Source organism: Pyrus communis, chromosome 9, assembly GCF_963583255.1.
Source record: "Pyrus communis chromosome 9, drPyrComm1.1, whole genome shotgun sequence".
Classification (NCBI taxonomy): Eukaryota; Viridiplantae; Streptophyta; class Magnoliopsida; order Rosales; family Rosaceae; genus Pyrus; species Pyrus communis.
In genome coordinates, this window is record NC_084811.1 from 26,858,516 (window position 1) to 26,879,807 (window position 21,292).

The following is a 21,292-nucleotide window of genomic DNA, read 5'->3' on the forward strand; positions in this document are numbered from 1 at the left end:
AAATGTCGCAACCGGTTTTATCTGTTATTTATTTCCTCCACTGACCGCGGGTGGGTACAATAGTCATTTTACAAATGAGATGAATCCGAAAGTGAAGACTGACAGTAGGTGACTAGGTGGCAGCCGTACGGACATTACATACATGAACGAAAGATAGCATGGTCACGCAGCAGCTCCTGGTGGGACCCATCCCCATCAGCGGCGGCAATGGTAGCCCCGGCTCCGGCGGCTTCTATGGTAATTTCAGTCAATTGTTTTCCCTACCACCCTGTCATTTGCAACGCAGAAGAAGAGCCAGAACCCGCACTCGCCGGTGGACCCCACAATCAGCATCGCCAAGAGCCATGGTCAACGCCCAGCAGACCCACTACGCGGTGCTGTGCCTCCCACGCCATGCCACCGCCGCCGATATCAAGAGGGCTTATCGCCTTCTCGCTCGTAAGGTGCTCACTCACTTGTCCCTTAGCTTCTGTTTTCTCTTTAATTACATTTTTGGGTTTGTTCCCCAGAAACCCTAGAAATGAACGTGTAAAATTTTGAAATTCTGTACCTTAGCACTTCATTGTAGCTGGGAAAAGTATAATTCATTACTTTTTTAGTGGAGATTGATAGTTTTATCGTGTTTGTGTGGGGCTACTCTTATCGATTTCCAGAGAATCTGTAGCGAAGTGGACATTCTGGTGGTGAATTAATTTACATAAGCATGTTTGAATGCTAAAATAATTCATCTTTGGATATGTTAGTGATAACAGTTAACTTTAGTGATCAAATTAAATTTACTATTGGCAGAGATTACAGATGATGTGTATATCAAATTAAATTTACTGATCAAATTAACTTGCTACCAGTCGGTTGCAAGTGTATGTCAACATGGTTATAATTGCTAGAGTTCGGCAGTTAATATGTTCTCGTGATTTAGTAGCAACATTCAACTACGTCATCTTTGGAGGCTGAAATACAGAGATGCATTCGGACATGTTAGGAAAATAAATCATACATATCTTTTATTTTCTTGTAGTGAGGGAATGAACTGTACCATTTAATAAATATATTTCATTTAATATTTTTGTTCTTTTTTATGTGTTTTCTATTGAGTCTTATATAGATATGTACCAGTGTAGTGATGAAGGGATATTCATATCCTTTTACGTGAGACGCAGGACAGGTATTTGATACCTGGCTACACTCTAGGTTGGTGGGATGACTGTGAGGCATCGATGCATTTGGGCTATTTCTTTTAGCCTTTTGTCCAAACCTTGTATAAAGTTCATCCCTGTGGAATGGATTGAACTCAGATTTGATAGACGGGAATTTAGTGAGAGTTAGAGAGTAGACAAGAGAACTGAAAATTGGTGAGGGGTGTCATTGGTTTATTTGGCATTTTGGCAAGTAGACATTCGACATTCTACAGGAATGTCCATCTCATAAAGTTTGTTCCAATAAACCAAATTCTACCTTATCGAATAGCATTATAAATGAAAGAAGGGGACTTGTGTAACATGTTATACCTATGAGGAAGAAGGTGGAGAAAGAAGTGCAGCAATCTTATTCACATTGATTTTCAGTGTATGGGCCATGTATTGAACTTGTGTTGGTAGTTTTTCGGGAGACATCCAACTTCATTACTTGAAATTTTTTTGGGAGAAATATAATATATCTTTACTGTCGTGGTTTTATTTTTCAATCCTTTCATAAATCATTATTCAATGAGGAAAACTGTATGAACACGTGCATATGCATATACAATCAGTCACTCACATACACACCCACACCCTTTTGAAGGTATCCATTGTCTGCTTCAACTTATATTGTCAAACGATGGATGTCTTGTCCAACAGTAACGTGCAATAAATATGCTCCATCTGATTTAGTTCAGAACTGTTGCAAGATTGTGTTCAAGTATACCAAATATTTTTTGGATTCATGTATTCTTTGTTCGTTCTTTTGTGCTTTATTGCTTATATCTATTGAAGCACATGCTATAATGGACTCTGGGTGTGTGTGTGTTGGTATTTAATTTCCTTACTGGCATGCTTTTATGTGGCCCAAATGGTGAGAGGTACCTCCTGAGGAACCCCTGGACATCCTTAGTTTGGCATGCCGTCACACTTTGATTTGTGCATATATCCATAGTTCTTGTTTTCCTCTCCTACTGCATTTGTGTGGTTTGGAGGTCCCACTGAAATTGGTTGTCAAAGAATTTACAGACTTTATGAGGCAGAGGCTCACAACTAAGAACTTACATATTCTTGCCTATGTTTTGCAGTATCATCCTGATGTTAGCAAAGATTCTCAAGCTGGAGAGGTGTTCAAGAGCATCCGTCAGGCGTATGAGGTGAGTAATTACTGATACACAATAGGTGACCTTGTTTCTGTGTAATCTAATATCATAAACTAAGCCTCTTTGGTGTTGGACCTAGGTTAATAATAAGTTAAAGAACCAAGCATGAAACTATTTATTTCAACTTTCAGTGAGTTTTTTTCTTTTACTCTTCATTTTCTCTCTCAGGAAGTCCATTTCCTCCTCTACACCCAATCCTCTCTCTTCCCACCCCCAACTTCTACCATGTTGTAGATGATTTTGTTTTCTTTTTACCAACTAATGCTTTCATATGATGTAAAACTGGAAGTCTCTTTTTGTTCTTTTGAGAAGACCTTCTATATTTTTTACATCTATATTGTAGTGGATGGTATTTACATAAAACCAAACTTAATAACATCGGTTTCCCAAAAGCATATTGTTTCTTTTTTTTTTTTTTTTTTTTTTTGCATTTTGTTTTTCATTCATGTGTAGTAACGCAATGACAGCGGCTTCATGTTACCTATAAACAGATTCTATCCAATGAAGCAACGAGGGCTCAATATGACCGGGAACTTGGATTACAAAAAGATACTGGTAGGCAACATAGTGGAAAATGGAACTACAGCACTGAATTTGAAGATGGGGTAAGGATCTATAAGTGGGCTGAAGTGCGGCAGAAAATGCAACGTGAGAGATACTGGGAACGTTATAATGTTAATGAAGAGAGTTCGTCATATGGTAAAACTGATGGAGCATCTGAAGAAGGAGAGCCAGAGCAAGAGAGAGGTTCCTTCAGTGAAGTGCTTAGATCAGCCTTCGTATCTCTGTTTCTATTGCAGACATTTGGATCTCGGTTGTCTCTCACGTTTAGCAGCCTGATGGCCTTGTTTGACAGGAAATTGGATGCCGGATACAAGATTGGTTATGTAATTGCTTGGGTTTTGGGTGGGAGAGGTGGGATCTTGCTGACTTTGTGTCTGTCGTTTGCAAGTTGGGTTTGTGGGAAAACCAGCAGCAATATGGTTGCTCTGGTGGTGGTAGCCATGTGGGTCGGCTCCAATCTTGCAAAATTTGCACCGCTCCCGCAAGGTGCTCTGCTCACGCTTCTGTACATGTCTATTAAGCTACAAGTTGATTTGAACTAAAAGAAAGGCTGCTGCTTCGTCTCCAATGTGACGCTTAAATGTCGTTCTCTCCCTTTTTTCTTTTCTTGGTTTAATTGAAAGAATGATGTTGTACATAAGTTATACATGGCAGTAGTGTAAACTGGTTATTTGGCAACGGATTTAGATGAACAGTTGGATCATTTAGACGACGGAGTATGGACCGATCTTTGTGGACTAAATCTTCATTATCTAGCAATGCTGTATTTTGTTTTGGTAAAAGACTAAGAGTAATGCTAAGAAGACAAAAGAGTACGCATCATTCTGACACCATACGCTTGCTTTTATCATCAACCTCTAACCAGAACATGTCATCAACCTCCTCACCGGTGAAACGATAAAAATTAGGAAGAAATTAAAATAAAATCAACAAGATTAATTTGCACGGTTTTGCAATTATATACCCTCGATTGGAAAGAGTAGACAAGCATGCTTGTACAATTTGGTAATCAACAACTAAGATTTTACTTTGACTTGGTTCATCTCCTTAATATTCCTCCACAAGTATTTCCCGCTGGCCATGTCCACAAACACCCAGAAGCCATTCTGAATCGTCTGCAAATTCAAAACCCAACATTAATAAAATGAATGAGAGAGAGAGAGAGAGAGAGAAATAATACTCGAATGGAAAAATGAAGGAGGAAATAAACAGAAAATTATTCAATGCTACGAGTGTTGGATGGCGTTGATTGGTTTGGATTATTTGGTCCCATGAATCCAGACCATCCAATGGCTGCGTAGCACCAAAGTGGAACTTGGAAATAAACATACAGTTTTAAAATTGAATGCATCTTCTTCTTGTTTGGGTGATCCTATAGCATTTTCATTGTTGGTATAATCCAGCTGTGAGATCATCATGTCGGTTCCGTCGGGAGAAGAACAAACCGTCCTCCACGCGAAGTATCCTGCAAGGATTGCTGAGAAGAAGACCAAGATGAACCTTAGAGGACACATTTGAATTAATTTGTACGAGAGATAGAAAGAGAGGAGAGAGAGGGGTTGGGATTTGGATGAAGCTCTGAGAGACCAAAAACAGAAACCCTAACTAAGCTGCTAGTTGGGTTTGTAAGGAGGATGGAATATTAGAGAACCAAAAGAAGGAAAGCCTTTGCTTTTTGAAGGTTGGGAGGGAGAAAGCGAAACCGCGTTGTTGGTACGTAGGAGGAGAAGTTTCTTCTTCTTCTTCGTTTTCCTTTTTCTTGTGCATATGTTAGGTTGCGTAATATCTGACGTGGGACGACGTTGTGTATTTCAAAAGACATGGAATTGTCAATGGTGGTGGGTAGCTAGCTGGCTACCTGCCGCTCCTCTCCTCTTATTCCTCGAATTGTCAAAGGTCAACGGTTGTGCATGTATCCATGCCATCCTGAACATAGAGACAAGAGGTGTGCGGTCCACTACTCCCTGAGGTGAGGTCAGTCCAGCCGGCCGTCTAAACTTCATCTGATTTTGACCTGGTTTATTACTTTGCAATCTTTTTACTTTCAAGTTACAAATTTTAACGCATTTGACTCAATCTCACCGCCAAGTTTGCCTCCCAGGTTTTTACTTGGTAACTCAATTCGTCCATTTTTTACTTATTCAAGTGCAACTTCGATCATACGTAGAAATAAGATAATGTTATAGACGTAGAGATGGATGAAAAATGGCTCGCCAAATGAGCTCCATATACTCAATACTAGCATGATAAATTCCCCATAAATAATAACACTTAAATTGATTTCGTTCAGGAGATCTGGTCTACCGTGTAACAATTTGTAGCTTGTTTTTGCAACTTTCTTAAAAAAACTAAAAATGCTTTTACATACCTTTAACCACAAAGGGTGCAAAATGTAGTACGAGTACTTAATCCTCATTCAAACGTCATTAAGTGTCTAGGATTGAGTTTGGCTGGAAATAATTTACTAGATTCAATATATGTTGAAGGAAGAAATTGGTGCAACTTTCAAGTTGGGCCAATGAAATTAAAAAGGTGACGTCATACATTTCATTTTTTGGTCAAAGATATTGTTTGCTCCCTAAATTTGCCATGGGCCTCGCGGGCATGTCAGGAATCTACTCAAACATGAAATTGGCGGGTGCGAGCGTGCCACTACTATATGCCGCTAGTAGATGGGTTTTGAATGATTGAGGTTGCGCCTGAGTTCGACTTCTTACCAAGAGATTGTGTCATTGAGTGGGAGTGGCTCAAATCAAGGTTCTTTCTTTGCCTTAAAGATAAGGACTTTACTTATATGGACAAATGTAACAGCAACTAAATGACAAGGTTGTTGGAAATGTAAATGACAGAGGAAAGTAAATGATTGGAAATGAGTTGTACATAAATGTATTTATTTAAAATTGAGTGTAGAGAGATCAGATTTACTATTTAAATTGGCCATAGCATGTAGCTTGGGAACCATAGGAGGAGGCCATTCATGTTTCACTCCAAGCTCTGTCCCTCTTGAGATTTTGGTATGGACGACATGCTTGTGTTGGCGGGGAAAAGCGTAGGAGCTCTTCTCTTCTTCTTTGGGCTCCACGTGAGGTGTGAGTTCGAGCCCCCCGAGCATAGGTGTTTGGCCTTTGATAGCCATAAACTCCATCTTAGCCGTTATCGGTTTTGATAATTCGGCTTGGTCTCCTACAACCATATCCTCTTTCATGGAATTTTCATTGATCAGGGCTATTTTTGGGCCTTCACCGTTATGCAGATTTTGTTCCTTCTCGGTGGTGGTAGGATGGGTTTGTTTTGAAAGGGAAACTTGATGTACTTGATCTTTAAACTTTTGCATACTTTCATCAAAAGTTTTGTAGATTGCATTCACCCTCTTCCATACCTTGGTCATCTCTTCAAATTTGGTGATTTCTTCATGAAGTTTGGAGAACTCCGTTGGTTTAGCCATAGTCCCATTGTAGAGCTCCTCATTCGGAGGATCATTATTTGGCATTTCATAGATTGGCTCTACGTGCTCCTCAAAAGCATTTTGAAACTCAATGCCATTTGTTGGCCTATCATAGTTTTCATAGATAAGATTGTCATCAAAAGAATAATAACTGTCATCATAGCCATAAGTTGGCCAATCCTCAAGATTATTATTCTTTAGTTGATAGCCATTAGTTGGCCAACAATCATATTCCGTGGGACTTGAGTATTCTCCAGCCGTGTACCCATTAGTTGGCAGCTCATAGGTTGGCTCCATGTACTCATTGGTATAGCCATAGTTTGGGCATTCTTCAACACTATCATCCTCTTCATACTCCGGAAAAGCTTGTTGAGAAAAACCATGAACATAAGGATTGTTCATGATCTAACTCCATATAAGGGTCCCACTGCGCGTGCCAAAATGTTTGCTCTCTAAATTCGCCATGGGCCTCGTGGGCATGCCAGGAATCTACTCAAACATGAAATTGGCAGGGGCGAGCATGCCGCTACTAGATGCCGCTAGTTGACGGGTTTTGAATGATTGAGGTTGCGTCTAAGTTCGACTTCTTACTAAGAGATTGTGCCATTGAGTGAGAGTGGCTCAAATCAAAGTTCTTTCTTTGCCTTAAAGATAAGGACTTTACTTATATGGAGAAATGTAACAACAGAATAACAAGGTTGCTGGAAATGTAAATGACAGAAGAAAGTAAATGATTGGAAATGAGTTGTACAAAAATGTATTTATTTAAAGTACAAAGCATTCTAAGTACAAAGGGATGCCAAATACAAGGTTCGAGCTTGTTCCCGAGGGATCGGGCAATATTTGGTGGTTTGGGGAATAACTTTGAGGGTGGTAAATAAAACTACAAATGAGATCGATACTACTAGTGAGCAGCAGAGCTAATAAACAAGGAAAGCAAAGGATGCTTGGCTAAAGCTAAATGTCTACAAGGAGATTGATGAACTGATTTGATTGGTTGTTTGAGTGTCCATAATCCTTGTGCCTCTACTTCTTTATATAGAGATATGAGAGAGCCCATTGCACTTACCCAAAAGAAACTTCACTGTTAGCTTGCTTGTGAAATAATATTAAAAAGGGGAACCTGCATTTCCACCACATGTTTTTCACCACATGTCTCCACCACTTGCAATAAACTAATAATTAAAAGAAACAAGTTGGCATCTTTTACCATGTATCATCTCATAGAATATCTGTGTCTTCCAATCACTTGCAATGGGAAAGCATGCAATTGTTGATTAAACAAAGCTCTTGGCAAACCTCCACCACCCAAACAAAAGGGGAAAACAATATTATAATGTCAAACTATCCCACTTGCAGCCAAATATCTTTCCAAGTTAGCATTTCTCCTAGATAATCCTCCAAATGGCATATCTTGCCCGAACCAGCCCAAATAAGTAAAATTGAGCACATTTTAAGTGCAAACAGATATTCATTTGAATCATTGTATCATGCAACATACAATGATTCTAGTGAATTCTCTAACCTATTGCAATCCATTCTTGACACCAAAGCATGCGCGAGTTGAAAGAACGAGAGCTCTTACCTGTATTTGTGTTGCTCTTAGGCTCGTTCGGTAAGCAGAATAGTAACATGAGAGGTTTAGACTTATCCAATCCTCTCCAATCCCTCTCCAACCCTCTTTGATAATCAATTCCAATCGTGTGGATAAAACGAGGCCATCAAGTACTATTTAATTCATTCAACCAAAAATATGTAGCAGTTTGATTGAGAAATGAAGAAAATGGTCGAAAAAATATAGGAGTTGGGCTTGCATGCATGTGACTCGCAAACTCAAGCATCCATCTAAATCTTGAGAACCAACCCAAATTAAGTGGGTTTCAACAACTTTTATTGCATTGAAGAAATCGTTTTGTTTGAGTGGATATCATGTTAAAAGTACTACACAAATATACTTAGGCGTACCACGTCATCCATATGGTTGAGGGGTTAGTAGTGCTTACGTACGAAGTGAAAAAAGTTGAGGTTCCACCGTAAAACTAATTGGTAATATGAGAAGTAGCCAATCTCTTATAAACTCATGCAAGGTTCCTTCTCTTATCAATATGAGACTCATTCTCAACACGAAGCCCTTTACAATTACATGCAACTAAATCCGAATATCCATGATTTGGTCGGTAATGCTAAGGAGATTATTTATTTAAATTATATTTTGTAAACTATTAATGATGATTGGATTATTACTTAAATGTCAATTAACTTGTTTATTTTCAATTAGTGACACATCACATGCTTTGCAAATTAAATCTAAAATGTTGATATACCTAGCATTATTCTTATTTGATTCATGGGATAAATTAACGATCAATAATTACGTTAAGAAGATGATTAATCTCATTTGTTCTTTAATTTTTGAATGATTAAAGCAAGACTTCGTCAGCATATAAAGAATCTTAAGTGCTACTCCAAATGGATGGAATATATATCTTGTGCCTCCTTAGTGGGGAGGTGCTAGTTTTTGGTAGACTCTGATTTGGATTTCCATCAAAGATTCTTTCTTACTAGTGATCCCATTGTCTCACCAATATTTTGAGCCCATTTTATGTTTGCCGTCGATTTATTAATGATTAGGGTGTTAAGTTTCTACTCATACTTCTCAGATAAAAAGCCTAGAACTCAAAGCGATATTAGAAACCAATCACGCCCCAGTTTAGAATTCCATCATTTTCTAAATTATTGTTATCGTATATTCCAACTCTCTCCCTTTTCTCTCTTCTATAAACTATACGTATTTCTAGCTGTTATGGCTTAAGGTTAATTTATAATTTTCTTGTCAACTTTTTGGTTTCATTCGCAAATCCCAAAAGTAAAAGATAAAAAAATAAAAAATAAAAAAATAAAACTCTTTGGACAGCATGTGTAGGAGTTGGGGTTATTCGATCAACTTGGTTATATATAAATAGGTTCTGACTCAGTAAATGAAAAATGAAATGGGGAACAAATTCTCAAATTTTGACCCCGACTCATGGGAACTAAACACCGAATCAATCTCTATTTGCTTTTGATATATATATATATATATATATATATATATATATTTGTTTTTATCTTGTTATTTAATAATATTTTTGAAGTTTAACCAAGAAAAAGAAATTATAGGAGCGAGTTCCCCTTCCCTACAAATTTATAAGAAGGAATCAATGCACAGGCACCACTAGACTGATCAATTAACTTAAGCAGCAAGCTTCTCTGAGATGGCTCATAGGGCTTAGTGGGAATGCTTCTTTTATGTCTTGTTTTTATCTCTTTATCGCTTTAATTTGTTGGCAACAAGGGATGTAAGAGTTTGGTGTATTACGCAGTGGATTCCAACCTTTTGACCCTCGGCGTCCATTCTATTTCTATTGGCTTCACTTAATTTCATGCCTTCTTCGTAAGCAAAAACAAAAGCACTTCATCCCCCCATCCTAATGCTTTAGGAGAAATGTTAATGACACTCTTAAAATTGGAAGTTTTCATAAACATTTTGTCACCTCATTTGGTACAAAAATTGACGTTAAACTGTGAGGTAACAAAGAGTCCGTGAAGAATCTAACTTTTGAGAGAATCCCCTTTGGCATTTCTCATGCTTTATACCCCATTATAAAAACCACTTTAGTTTTTTATATGTATAATATAATTAAGAACAAAATACTACTAAAAAGAAGAAAATAAAAACACTTGCTCTCTGAAAATTGTGTAATGAACATGATATTCATACTAATAATCTGTGACAATCAAGAGGGGATATAAATAAGTGGAAAAAAAAAATGGTTATCTTCTCTACATGTGTACCAAAAAAAAAAAAAAAAATCATATCTAAATAGTTGTCATAGTTGGCTCTAGAAAGTAGCTAGCAATATGCTATCATGTCAGAAATCGTGTATTATTTGCTTTTGGCCGGTGATTATATTCAGCCTAATGACCTATATCTCTACCTTGCTAGGCCAATGATTATATTCAAATGTCTAGTAATTCAGCTTGTGGCCAATGATCATTTAAGAAATTTGTTGTGTTGGTGAATAACAGTGCATTCACAAATTTGCATATACGTGTGTGTCCCAAAATTTCAATTATACAAGGATTGATCAACTCTAAAGATTTAATTTTGTAGCAAAAATGTGAAACTCTAAAGATTAAATTACGTTCTTAATTATGTGTTTAATTAAGTGTAAAAATGTGTTCCCCCCTTTATTTTCCTTATTAATTTTAGGACATGTCCATTTGACGCTATGTGCATGCACATGTAATAAAGTTGCAAAAATTCCATCCTTACAACATTTTTCATACTGTATTTGTATTAACTCTCTTAAAGGATGTGATCCACATTGTTGATGAATCTTATCTTTATGAAAGAGATTGTATAAATATAATATTAAAAATATGATAATTGTAGCGTTACTAAGTTATAATTTTGTTTGTCTATTATCATGTAATACGTATGAAACATCATAATAGTCCAATATCTAGGCTTCTCTATATGTCAAAATCTTGATGTTTAAAATATAAATTGATACTATATGACAATGGTTCGTGGCCAGTGTGATCCATCAATTGCTATATGTTCGTATACGACAGTTACCGTTCGATCGGGAGCTTTGTTTCATTCTTCACCAAAACAATGAATCATGGAGAAATAAATGAAGGGAAATATTGGGAAGAAGTGTGTGTATATTTAAGGATGGCCGTTGCATGATGATATGGAATGAAGACGGAAACTCCAATCCATCATGCGAAATCAGTCAAGATTGTGTAAATTATATCACCATGAGACGTCTATCAATTAAGAAAAATGTTAGGAGACCATCTTTTAGACTATATTTTGTAAAGGGAATTGTTATTGGCACTCCAAAAATCTTATTCTACACTCCAAACTTTCTATATTTGGAAATAAAAATACACTTGTGAGGAGTGTAGAATGAGATTTTTGGAGTGTCAATAACACTTCCCTTTGTAAATTACATGATGTGGTAGTTGATGTTAAATTTTATTTTTAATGATTAAAGAAGAAATATAATCATCAACCGACAAATTACCATGTCTATGATCTAAAAATCATTCTTCATCATTAATACACTCTTTAATCCATATGAACTTTAACGATGCATATGTAAATATACATATATATATATATATATATATAATCCACCTCTATTAATTGATAGTGTCAATAAGTGTACGTCTGAGTTTTGTATGTCCGAATATTTATTACTGTGAATATATTAATCAAATCCACCATTGTTAAGTTAACCAGAAGAAATTATTTGGTTAGACCGACCACTTGAAGGAGATTCTTTGGATCACTAAATTGTCGTGATTTGAATTAACAATGTCTATCATGGTTTTCCTTTATTGATTAAATTTGCCTTGTTTTGTATCTTTTCAGCTGACACTGCCTGAATAATTTATAAAGATATAATATAAATAATATCTCACTCTCTGTTAGTTGTAAATTACCTGTTAATCTATTATTGCTACACAAATTATAACACATGTATAATATTGCTATTAAAGATAATACTTTGTCTTTTCTCCAAGTGGGAACATATTTGTCACCTGATTTATATTTAACATAGTTTTATTGTACGAAAATAATAATTGAAACTTGTCCTTTTTATTGTAAAACTGAATATTTAAGAATGGTGTGTGTGGAAATGAAAGGGAAGGTGGCAGTGTCAAGTGTGGATCGTGCGTAGGAATCCAAGTGGTGCAAAATCCTACAGGGGCAGGAGCATCGTATATATTCCTATTCCTGTCCTGTTAGATGGAATTAATCATCACCGTCACCACTTTACACTTTGCAGAATGATATATACATATATACATATATATATATATATATATATATAGACACACACACACACACATATATTATATATAAGCACACACACGTCTCAACTCTCAAGAATATGGGATTCCATAGTAGCAATATAGATAGAGAATTGGATTCTTCTTGGGAAGTGTTATTGGCATCCCAAAAATCTTATTCTACACTCCCCACAAGTGTATTTTTCTTTCTAAATATAGAAAGTTTGGAGTGTAGAATGAGAATTTTGAAGTGTCAATAACAATTCCCTTCTTTTTTTGTCCTAATCCTCTCGGTTTTAGTCACATGTTCAACACTGACATCTATATATATTTTTATCCACGCTTAAAATTCGACTTCCATCAGCCTCTCTTGACCCTTTTGAGTAGAGTCTTTCAACTACACCATTTAAGCTCGATTGATCAGTTTTTGCTGCGGCTGCATTTCGGGTTCCTCCTGTTGATCTCTCCGCCTCTTTCTCTCTCTCTCTCTCTCTCTTGATTAACCAGTGTATGTATAAACCTATATATATATATATATAGTTCCTTGTCTCTCTGAAGTCCACTAATCTCACAATTATTTGGCTATTGATCTGTATTGGTTTTGCAACCCTCGTGAATTTATCATCATCAGTACCAATTTCGTACTTAATTTGCTTAAAGATAATATTACTTGCATGCACGTAGCTATCCAGGTCATGAGTCCATGTTTATATTTCCGTTTCAGCAAAAGGTTTGTGCAATAATATAGTTCCTTTTTCTTTCATGGTAATGGTACATATACATGAAGTAAGTACCAAAAAAGAGTTGACGTATACAAAAAGGTACATGCACGTACCTTTTCTTGAATAAAGAAAATGGAAATGGAAAATAGAAGGTGAAAACAGTGATACTAACTCCTCAAAAGTATGACATGTTAGAGAATTACATGTAATAAAAGGCTAATTCTTATGTATTAAAACGTACCTAGTATTTATATACGAAGATTTATCTAGGTATAAAATTTGCTAGAACTGTAAATTTTTAAATGCTCAAGGGTAACCTTGCTGTTTATATGGCCTATTGATCCTTATGTTTCCACAATTCTGAGAACCATTTCTTTCATCTTCCATTTTTGTTCTTTCTTTTCTTTGGAGATAAAAGCGATCTCATAAGTTTTTCTGCGCATGGAATCATGCTTTTTGGAAAATGAAAAGATAGTAGTTGTGCTGTGTCGTGATGTGCACATACATTAATTATTTACTTGATAAATGATAGTCGAATATCTTATCCTAGCTAATATGTTGATTAGGAGCATTGATAAATGCTTGATCAATTATTTATTTTTATTTTTTTTTGTATAACGATATATGAATTTTGTTAGACTGATAAATGCTTGATCATGTATCTAAAATATGATGTGATTGATATAATTTGATAACATCCCTAGAAGAAAATGTACATGAAACGATCGGTATATATATACTGCTTGCAATGGTTTTGTTTTCCCAAATATAATGCGCAAACAAGTGCGTTGCAATAGGAGAAGCTGAAATACAGAAAAATATATTCCCAGTAACACAAGCCACCAATATATCCAACTCCCAATTTATTGAGTGCGGCAGATATGTGGTTGGAAGAGTTTAGGTTGTTCTCTTTGATTTTCAGCCACTTCCAAAAATACTCTTCTGAATTATGGATCATAATTCCAAGACTAGTTAGCTAGATCCATATTATATTCCACTAATTGGAAATTTAAGAAAGTGGCATCACTCTCAAATCATTGAGTCAACTTTTAATTTATCATCACAGTTGAAGGGGTCCACGTATGTATAATATGATTAATGTTTAAGAGCATTTTCAAAGAGAATGTCAAAAATCCTATGTGGATTATTTTGACAAAAATTAAAAAAGAAACGATTTTTTGGTTTCAAAAGAGATGCCAAAATCCTATATGGATTAACATTCTCCTCTTATCTACCAAACTTAAAGACAACGTCAAATTTTTTTATTTTTTATTTTAATGATAGGCTCACATATTTCTTTATTCTTCTTCATTTATTGATATTTTATTATTAAATTCTAACCCACTTGATTTTATAAATAATAAAAAAAACATTTTAATTTAATATTTCGGTTAGAATATGAAACTTTTCGAAAGGATATTTTGTCACATTAGCTATAAAAATGAAATTTAACATTTTAATTTCACATCAATACTTTCCTTAATATGAGCTTTCCCCTTTTTCTCCTGTAGTGGCGTGAGAACTTTCTTTGCGAGTTGCTTTTTCCATTTTTGTTAATCTATTAATTATAGAGCACATACTACAGTTGAACTGCTTAGTGCTGCTGTTTAATTGGAATCTAATTGTGTATATAGCTAATGCAGCTAATCATAATCAAGTACCATGAGTGTAAGAATCTTCAGGTTGATTAAGTAGCAAATAAGCAGTGTGTGTCCGGAGAACCGGTTCCATGCTCGTAAGAGCGAATTGTCAGCAAGTACTAGCACAATTTTTATTTTTTGGACTGATAAAATATATAATATGCATATGCATGCTAGGGTTGAAGTTCCTGAAATGTTATCCTTAATGGTCATTTACCTTGAAAATTTGTTATAGAGTGCAAACTGATGTATGTTTCTCCATCTTATATCTAGGTTCGTAATAACAGCTAGCTAGAGAAGCGAATTGAAGTAGCAGCTTTTAGCTTCTGAGACAGACACTTGAAGAAGGAAGCAAGATGAATGCATTAGTGGCAACGAACAGAAACTTCAAGTTGGCTGCTCGGCTTTTGGGATTGGACTCCAAGCTTGAGAAAAGTTTACTTATACCATTTAGGGAAATCAAGGTAATTTTGCATATAAACCCCCTTCTGTATAATCCTTACCCTTAATTATTGGTATATTTCAGACCCTAAAACTAATGTGGTTATTGAGTTTTCTCCTTTCGTTGCTTTTGACCTATATACTTCGGTGCAGGTTGAGTGTACCATACCGAAAGACGATGGCAGTTTGGCTTCATTTGTTGGCTTCAGGGTTCAACATGACAATGCTAGAGGCCCCATGAAGGGAGGAATCAGATATCACCCAGAGGTATATGCATACGTTGTTAAGTTCCACTTCGACGACAAATGTGAATGGTTGTCATATATCAAGACTCGCAGCCATGAAATTGTCTTTAATTGTTATGGATCCTTTTATGGAAAATGTAGGTTGATCCAGATGAGGTGAATGCTTTAGCACAGCTGATGACATGGAAGACGGCAGTAGCCAACATCCCATATGGGGGTGCCAAAGGGGGTATAGGATGTAATCCAGGGGAGTTGAGTCTTTCCGAACTAGAGCGACTCACCAGAGTCTTCACACAAAAGATACACGATCTTATCGGAATCCACACCGATGTTCCAGCACCAGATATGGGGACAGGTCCACAGGTTGAGCACGCCACATTTTCCATTAATTTTGTTCAAGAGATTTTATTACAAAAGAATTTGGTTATCAAGTTGATCAGCTTGAATGTCAGATAAACTTTGAACTGTATTTTAACAATTTTCTCTTCTCGATCTTTTCGGTCTTTTGGTGTTTAAACAGACCATGGCATGGATACTAGACGAGTACTCAAAGTTTCATGGCTACTCACCCGCAGTAGTGACTGGAAAACCTATTGTAAGTAAATCATGGAAAGTCGCTTCAGTAAATTGTCCTCTTTCATTCAGTTAAATTTTGTTTGCTTTTTTTTTTTTTTTTTTTTTGCATAAAATTCCGTAATTTATATGTTTTTTTTCTTGCAAATCAGGACCTTGGTGGATCACTAGGAAGAGATGCAGCAACCGGAAGAGGAGTACTTTTTGCGACTGAGGCCTTACTCAATGAGCATGGAAAGAGCATCTCCGGACAACGGTTTGTCATACAGGTGAACTTATACTGATCACTAAAGGGTTATGATGCTGAGGGTCTGAGACTTGAACCTAGATCAGATTTCTATTGATTAACTTGTTGTCTAAGTTGACTATCGATCTCAGGGTTTCGGGAACGTAGGCTCATGGGCTGCCCAGCTAATCCATGAGAGTGGTGGCAAAATAGTTGCAGTGAGTGACATCACTGGAGCCCTAAAGAACAGCAAAGGAATTGACATTCCAAGCCTGGTCAAGCATGTCAAGGACAACAGGGGAGTCAAGGGCTTCCATGGTGGGGATCCAATAGAACCCTGCTCAATCTTGGTTGAAGACTGTGACATTCTCATTCCAGCAGCCCTCGGAGGTGTCATCAACAAGTAAGTACTGCTTCATTCTAATAAGCAGTCGAAAACTACATCAAGATTTTCGAAACATAATGAAACTCCAACTGTTGTTTTTGAATGTAGGGAAAATGCAAATGACATAAGGGCTAAGTTTATAATCGAAGCGGCTAATCATCCCACTGACCCTGAGGCTGATGAGGTCGGTGCTTCGCTAATTGCTCGACAATTAGAGTTAAGATGGGACAATTAAAGCACCAGTAATGTTTAATTGGTTAAAATGAATATTTTGCAGATACTGTCAAAGAAGGGTGTTGTAATTCTTCCTGATATATATGCAAACTCAGGAGGAGTTACAGTTAGTTACTTTGAGTGGGTGCAGGTAGATACCATATACCCCACATACATATTTTCACAACGTTTTAACTTTTCATGCCATGCTACTTAATTTGGTGGTGCATATATAAATTGCAGAACATTCAAGGATTCTTGTGGGATGAAGAGAAGGTGAACAATGAGCTCAAGACATACATGACCAAAGGCTTCAAAGGTGTGAAGGAGATGTGCAAAACCCATAACTGCGACCTCCGGATGGGAGCCTTCACGCTCGGAGTTAACCGCGTTGCAAGGGCGACTGTCCTCAGAGGGTGGGAGGCCTGAGACTGAACCTGAGCCTGAGACACTGAATAAAGATGAGGGCTCTCTCATGAGACTCCATTTCGTTTTTACTGATTTGGTATTTAGATACCGTGCGTACGTAGCATTTAAATAACTTCAACTGCCATTGCTGTTGCCTCCCAATTGGCAACATAGCAAGTAGTTAATTTGTTTGCTACTTGCCACTGGCTGAACCACCTTGAGTAACTTGTGTAAACTCATATATTACAGTTTAAAATAATGCCTCGTCTCTCTTTCTTGTACATATTTGCAGTTGTTCCAACAACTACAAAGCTTTTTTCCACTAAGTGGAGTCGGCTATACAAAAACCCTACCAAACTAAATTTCTAGCATGGCGAGACAACGGCCAAGTTACATGTTTTTCTTCCAAAGGAATCTTCAAAACTAAAACAAGAGTCCTACTTGAAATTTTCTACCAGTATTTCGTACTCTTAGGCCGGTTGAGGCCACCATCTGTACAAAACAAAATGTAGTAACTATTGAAACCTTAGACTACCTCATCAATATTTCAATCAGTATATTGCGCATACGCGGTCAATGTATACAAAATAAAACGGAATATTAGAAACAAGTAGGGAGGGAATAGAAAGGGCATTGTTCTTAGTAATTAATACGACAAATGAAATCTACACGGCTTAGAAGATGATAGAATTCCATGACACCCAGTGCTCTTTGGGTATAGTTGGGTGCTTCAGCCACCTACAACAAAGAAACATGAAAAAGTAAAAAAACGATATACTGCGGGTGCAAAGTTTCTGATCTGAAATTGTGTTTTAACTTATAATGTCAGCATGAGAGAAACTAATCTTGCAAAGACAATGCAGCAATTAAAAAAGAAGAACCAAATAGCAAGAATTGATGATGCTTGACTCGAGTACAGAAGCTAGTGGCCAAAAAAGTAACATCAGATTTCAAAGATTTGCCCACATCAATGCCCTCAAGATGAGATGGTTGTTTGCAAAACAGAATCACAAACAAAATCAAAAGTGTGTAACAAAGGAGCAAGCTGCTGCAAGAAACCTCCTTAAGTTCACCTAATGTTTCACTGGTTCTCATCCCTAACTAGCAAACCACATCAAACTAACATCAGCCGTCAGCCATAGATAGTGCAACTAACCAAGATAACCCCAGTTCCATGACAAGTTTCCAACAAGAAAACTATGATTCGTTTGCATCATGTTAAATGACATTTTCAAGTTCCTAAGTTCCTAACCAAGGTTATTGCAAAACCCAGAACATATTTTGAACATTCATCACTAATTTGACTTCATGTAGATATTAAAGTAGTATGCAACAGCTTATGTGGTTCCACAAAGACTATTGCAACACCACACTGGAAGAAATCTAAACGAACAGTGATGAGGATCTACTGCATCTATCATTTTACACGGGTATCTTACTAAATATTAGATAATAATATTAGAGATAAATGGATAACTCTTCTTATTATTCCACCCCTGTTCCTACAGGGAGTACAAATGGACTGAGGAAGGCTTAATACCATCCCTCTCATCAGTCACTTCAATCTTTAAACAAGTGTCTAAGCGCTAACTAGTCACTAGTAAGTTAATGAGCAATTTTGTTTCTTTTACCACCAATATTTTCTCTGCATCCCTATGTTTTCTTGGTGATTTTAGTTTTTGTTTCTAGACCCAATATTTATGTCCAAAATATCTTCACTCATGGTGAACTCAAACCAATTAATTCTCCCATCTCTTTTTACACCCAACCAATATCAAGTTCCGTTAGTTAACAACAAAGTTCAAACCTCTCTCTCTCTCTCTCACTCTCACTCACAAGAAATTGATTTTTAAGAAACTGGAAATATTGAAATGACAACGCAAGAAATATCCCAAAACGCTACTCTATAATCTCCCTATGCCCCTCTTCCTGAAATTAAGACCATGAAAATGAATTAATTTGCATTTTTATGCCCAAGTGCCATCATCTGTATATACATGCTTTCTATATAATAGAAGTGGAGAAAAAGTGAATCCTGCCTTTGGAAGCTGGAAAATGTCGAATGTTTACTTCAAAACCACGGCAGCATTTCTGAGAGCCAGATATCTTTGGACATATTCATTTGGAAGTGATCTTATGAGCTTGAAGATATCAGTATTGGCATAGCGGAGGTTGGTCCTTGGATCATAATAAGGTGCCTGCATGATGGAAAAAAAGCATCAATCTCCACTGTGAAGATGACGAAAGTGGTAAAGAATGAATAGGAAAGCTTTAAACATTTACTAATCAGTTTATCTTAACATCAATAGGAATGCGTCTCGCAGAGAATATCTCTTTAGAACCTTTGATCAAATCAACCCTATACAACAAGGAAAAATAACAGGCAACATATATGAATGTCTGGCTGGATCTCAAATCAACCAAGTTTGATCAACTATTATAAGTTTAGGAGTCCAAAGATATTTTCATCAAACTTGGGCCATTAATTTTACATTTAATTGATGCCCGACGGCAGACCAGATGGCAACCTGAACAAGTTTGGCCTGCCTCAGTTATGAAATTAACTCTCAAATATTGAAATAAACAGAATGGGTAGCATGGAGGGTTTTTTTTAACAGAAAGAAAGTCTGGAAAGTAATTAACCAGCAACTATGTAGCTATAGTGAATGAAAGGACAGGTTTCTAGGACACTGAATCAACGAACGAAACTCGTATGAGTATCTGAAATTTATGATATAAATACAAAAAAAATCCAACCTTCGTACTGTTAAATCAAATTTTCAAATTTTGGCAAAAGTTTTACATACCTCATATCCTGTTATATCACAAATTTTCTTGCATGGATGCATAGAGGGCGGGGATTCTATATTAACATCTGCAACCATGGGACATTAAGAAAAACAAAATGAGAACAACACTTGACAGTACTATGCTTAAAATACAAAGCTAAAATACATACATTTATCTATACAAAGTTACAAACTAAGTAATTTCTTAAGCGCTATTACAGTCATAGTAAAGAACATACTTAGTTCTTCAATGGCAAAGAGATTTTCAGTTTGAATAAGAATTTGCACAAGGGGGTAAAGGTGGAAGCTTGAAACTAATTATATCAGTATAACTTACAATTTGGTTCATCGGGTGGGTAATTCTGATAATTCTCAGCCTGAATGATCTGCTTGAGATGTTTCCAATGTCTCCCCCTTGATTGGCCTTTTGGATACTTCTCGTACATCTGAATGCGCTTGAAGCTCAAGTGGGTTGGCAACACTAGCTCTGCATCAACCACCTCCGGCTCCATATTTTCACTTGCAAAATAAAATCAAAACCCCGTTTTAATTTCTATACCAAAATTAACAAAGAGCAAAATTATTTATCTTCCTAACCCCAAAAATTACAGAACCACTGTGGTCCATACAAAAATGGGGCTGAGTTGGATCGGACAACTAGCTGAGTTTACTAATCAAAGTGAACCTAGCCGTCGCCCAAAATTAAAGACTCAAATTTTGGGTTCTCCTTGTTGATTGGAACATATACAATCTAAGGGCTATAGTTTGTTCGCTAATTTGGGATCTCATACAAAGAAGGAAAATTCAACGAGAAACAAGTAAGGAAATTGAATCAGTGTAAACATCAAAGGAAAGGAATCGTTTCATCTCATGTATGTACCTGTAGATTCAGAATGCGATGCCGCTGGAATTCTTGGTTTTTGGTTTTGCTGGAGAGAGATGACGAAGACGGAGACAACGCTCGGCTCTTCTGGTGTGATTGTGAAGCTGCTACACCACACCAGTGTGTCCAGACTCTGCTCTGGTCTGGTCCGGCAACGCGTGATGAATTATTTTGGACTTTGGGTCGGATAATACGGGGGTCCATTTTCATGCCCTTTGTCAATTTCACAGCCCAGTTTGGTATTCAGTCCTCAATATCGAAGGCCTGTAAATTTAGTCGGATTATATCAGTTTTAACCCAAAATTATAATTAAACTAATTACAATATAATTATTCGGCATGGTTCATATTGCAGAAATAATCGTAGAGTAGTATTATACTCACCCACCACTTGTTCTATTTTCCCGACCATCTTACGTTGCTATTTTATTTGTCTTTTAGCTATAAGGCGAGAGAGAAAATAGAACCAATTGGGGAAATTTATAAAGTAAATACTAGGGAAATCACATATTTATATCACATTGGTTTACCATCTCATATGACAAGTGATGTATACAATCAACACCCAATA

At 36.5% G+C, this 21,292-nt stretch overlaps 4 protein-coding genes across 5 annotated transcripts; 2 read left to right on the forward strand and 2 right to left on the reverse strand.

Moving 5' to 3' along the window:
* The first annotated feature begins 96 nt into the window (after positions 1–96).
* LOC137745097 (uncharacterized) lies at positions 97–3,612 on the forward strand. Its single transcript, XM_068484972.1, has 3 exons — positions 97–443; positions 2,267–2,335; positions 2,833–3,612. The coding sequence occupies exons 1-3, from the start codon at positions 159–161 to the stop codon at positions 3,445–3,447; spliced, it is 969 nt and encodes a 322-aa protein (XP_068341073.1). The 5' UTR covers positions 97–158; the 3' UTR covers positions 3,448–3,612.
* A 145-nt stretch (positions 3,613–3,757) lies between these two features.
* Positions 3,758–4,637, reverse strand: LOC137744613 (uncharacterized). The gene is made up of 2 exons (XM_068484386.1): positions 4,168–4,637; positions 3,758–4,020 (listed from the first exon to the last, which is right to left on the reverse strand). Exons 1-2 carry the CDS (start codon positions 4,417–4,419, stop codon positions 3,922–3,924), a joined length of 351 nt encoding a protein of 116 aa, XP_068340487.1. The 5' UTR covers positions 4,420–4,637; the 3' UTR covers positions 3,758–3,921.
* A 7,933-nt stretch (positions 4,638–12,570) lies between these two features.
* Positions 12,571–17,309, forward strand: LOC137745710 (glutamate dehydrogenase 1). 2 transcript variants are annotated; one of them, XM_068485709.1, is made up of 10 exons: positions 12,571–12,705; positions 14,833–15,023; positions 15,154–15,267; positions 15,387–15,608; positions 15,766–15,840; positions 15,971–16,087; positions 16,197–16,447; positions 16,538–16,613; positions 16,707–16,793; positions 16,886–17,309. In XM_068485709.1, the coding sequence occupies exons 2-10, from the start codon at positions 14,916–14,918 to the stop codon at positions 17,069–17,071; spliced, it is 1,236 nt and encodes a 411-aa protein (XP_068341810.1). In that variant the 5' UTR covers positions 12,571–12,705; positions 14,833–14,915; the 3' UTR covers positions 17,072–17,309. The 2 variants fall into 2 exon arrangements, with proteins under 2 accessions (XP_068341810.1, XP_068341811.1); XM_068485710.1 differs by lacking the exon at positions 12,571–12,705 and adding an exon at positions 14,614–14,675.
* A 234-nt stretch (positions 17,310–17,543) lies between these two features.
* Positions 17,544–20,889, reverse strand: LOC137745711 (protein EIN6 ENHANCER). The gene is made up of 5 exons (XM_068485711.1): positions 20,720–20,889; positions 20,177–20,358; positions 19,858–19,925; positions 19,090–19,248; positions 17,544–17,788 (listed from the first exon to the last, which is right to left on the reverse strand). Exons 2-4 carry the CDS (start codon positions 20,349–20,351, stop codon positions 19,117–19,119), a joined length of 375 nt encoding a protein of 124 aa, XP_068341812.1. The 5' UTR covers positions 20,352–20,358; positions 20,720–20,889; the 3' UTR covers positions 17,544–17,788; positions 19,090–19,116.
* Positions 20,890–21,292: the final 403 nt, after the last annotated feature.

Excerpts from the sequence above, each read along its gene's own strand:
- LOC137745097 (XM_068484972.1), top strand. The coding sequence starts at position 159 with ATGGTCACGCAGCAGCTCCTGGTGGGACCCATCCCCATCAGCGGCGGC. Across the intron at positions 444-2,266 it reads ATCGCCTTCTCGCTCGTAAG|TATCATCCTGATGTTAGCAA; the intron begins GTGCTCACTCAC and ends TATGTTTTGCAG. Across the intron at positions 2,336-2,832 it reads GCATCCGTCAGGCGTATGAG|ATTCTATCCAATGAAGCAAC; the intron begins GTGAGTAATTAC and ends ACCTATAAACAG.
- LOC137744613 (XM_068484386.1), bottom strand. The coding sequence starts at position 4,419 with ATGTGTCCTCTAAGGTTCATCTTGGTCTTCTTCTCAGCAATCCTTGCA. Across the intron at positions 4,021-4,167 it reads TCTGGATTCATGGGACCAAA|ACGATTCAGAATGGCTTCTG; the intron begins TAATCCAAACCA and ends TTGAATTTGCAG.
- LOC137745710 (XM_068485709.1), top strand. The coding sequence starts at position 14,916 with ATGAATGCATTAGTGGCAACGAACAGAAACTTCAAGTTGGCTGCTCGG. Across the intron at positions 15,841-15,970 it reads TAGTGACTGGAAAACCTATT|GACCTTGGTGGATCACTAGG; the intron begins GTAAGTAAATCA and ends CTTGCAAATCAG. Across the intron at positions 16,088-16,196 it reads GACAACGGTTTGTCATACAG|GGTTTCGGGAACGTAGGCTC; the intron begins GTGAACTTATAC and ends TATCGATCTCAG.
- LOC137745711 (XM_068485711.1), bottom strand. The coding sequence starts at position 20,351 with ATGGAGCCGGAGGTGGTTGATGCAGAGCTAGTGTTGCCAACCCACTTG. Across the intron at positions 19,926-20,176 it reads CCCACCCGATGAACCAAATT|ATGTTAATATAGAATCCCCG; the intron begins GTAAGTTATACT and ends CCATGGTTGCAG. Across the intron at positions 19,249-19,857 it reads GTGATATAACAGGATATGAG|GCACCTTATTATGATCCAAG; the intron begins GTATGTAAAACT and ends TCCATCATGCAG.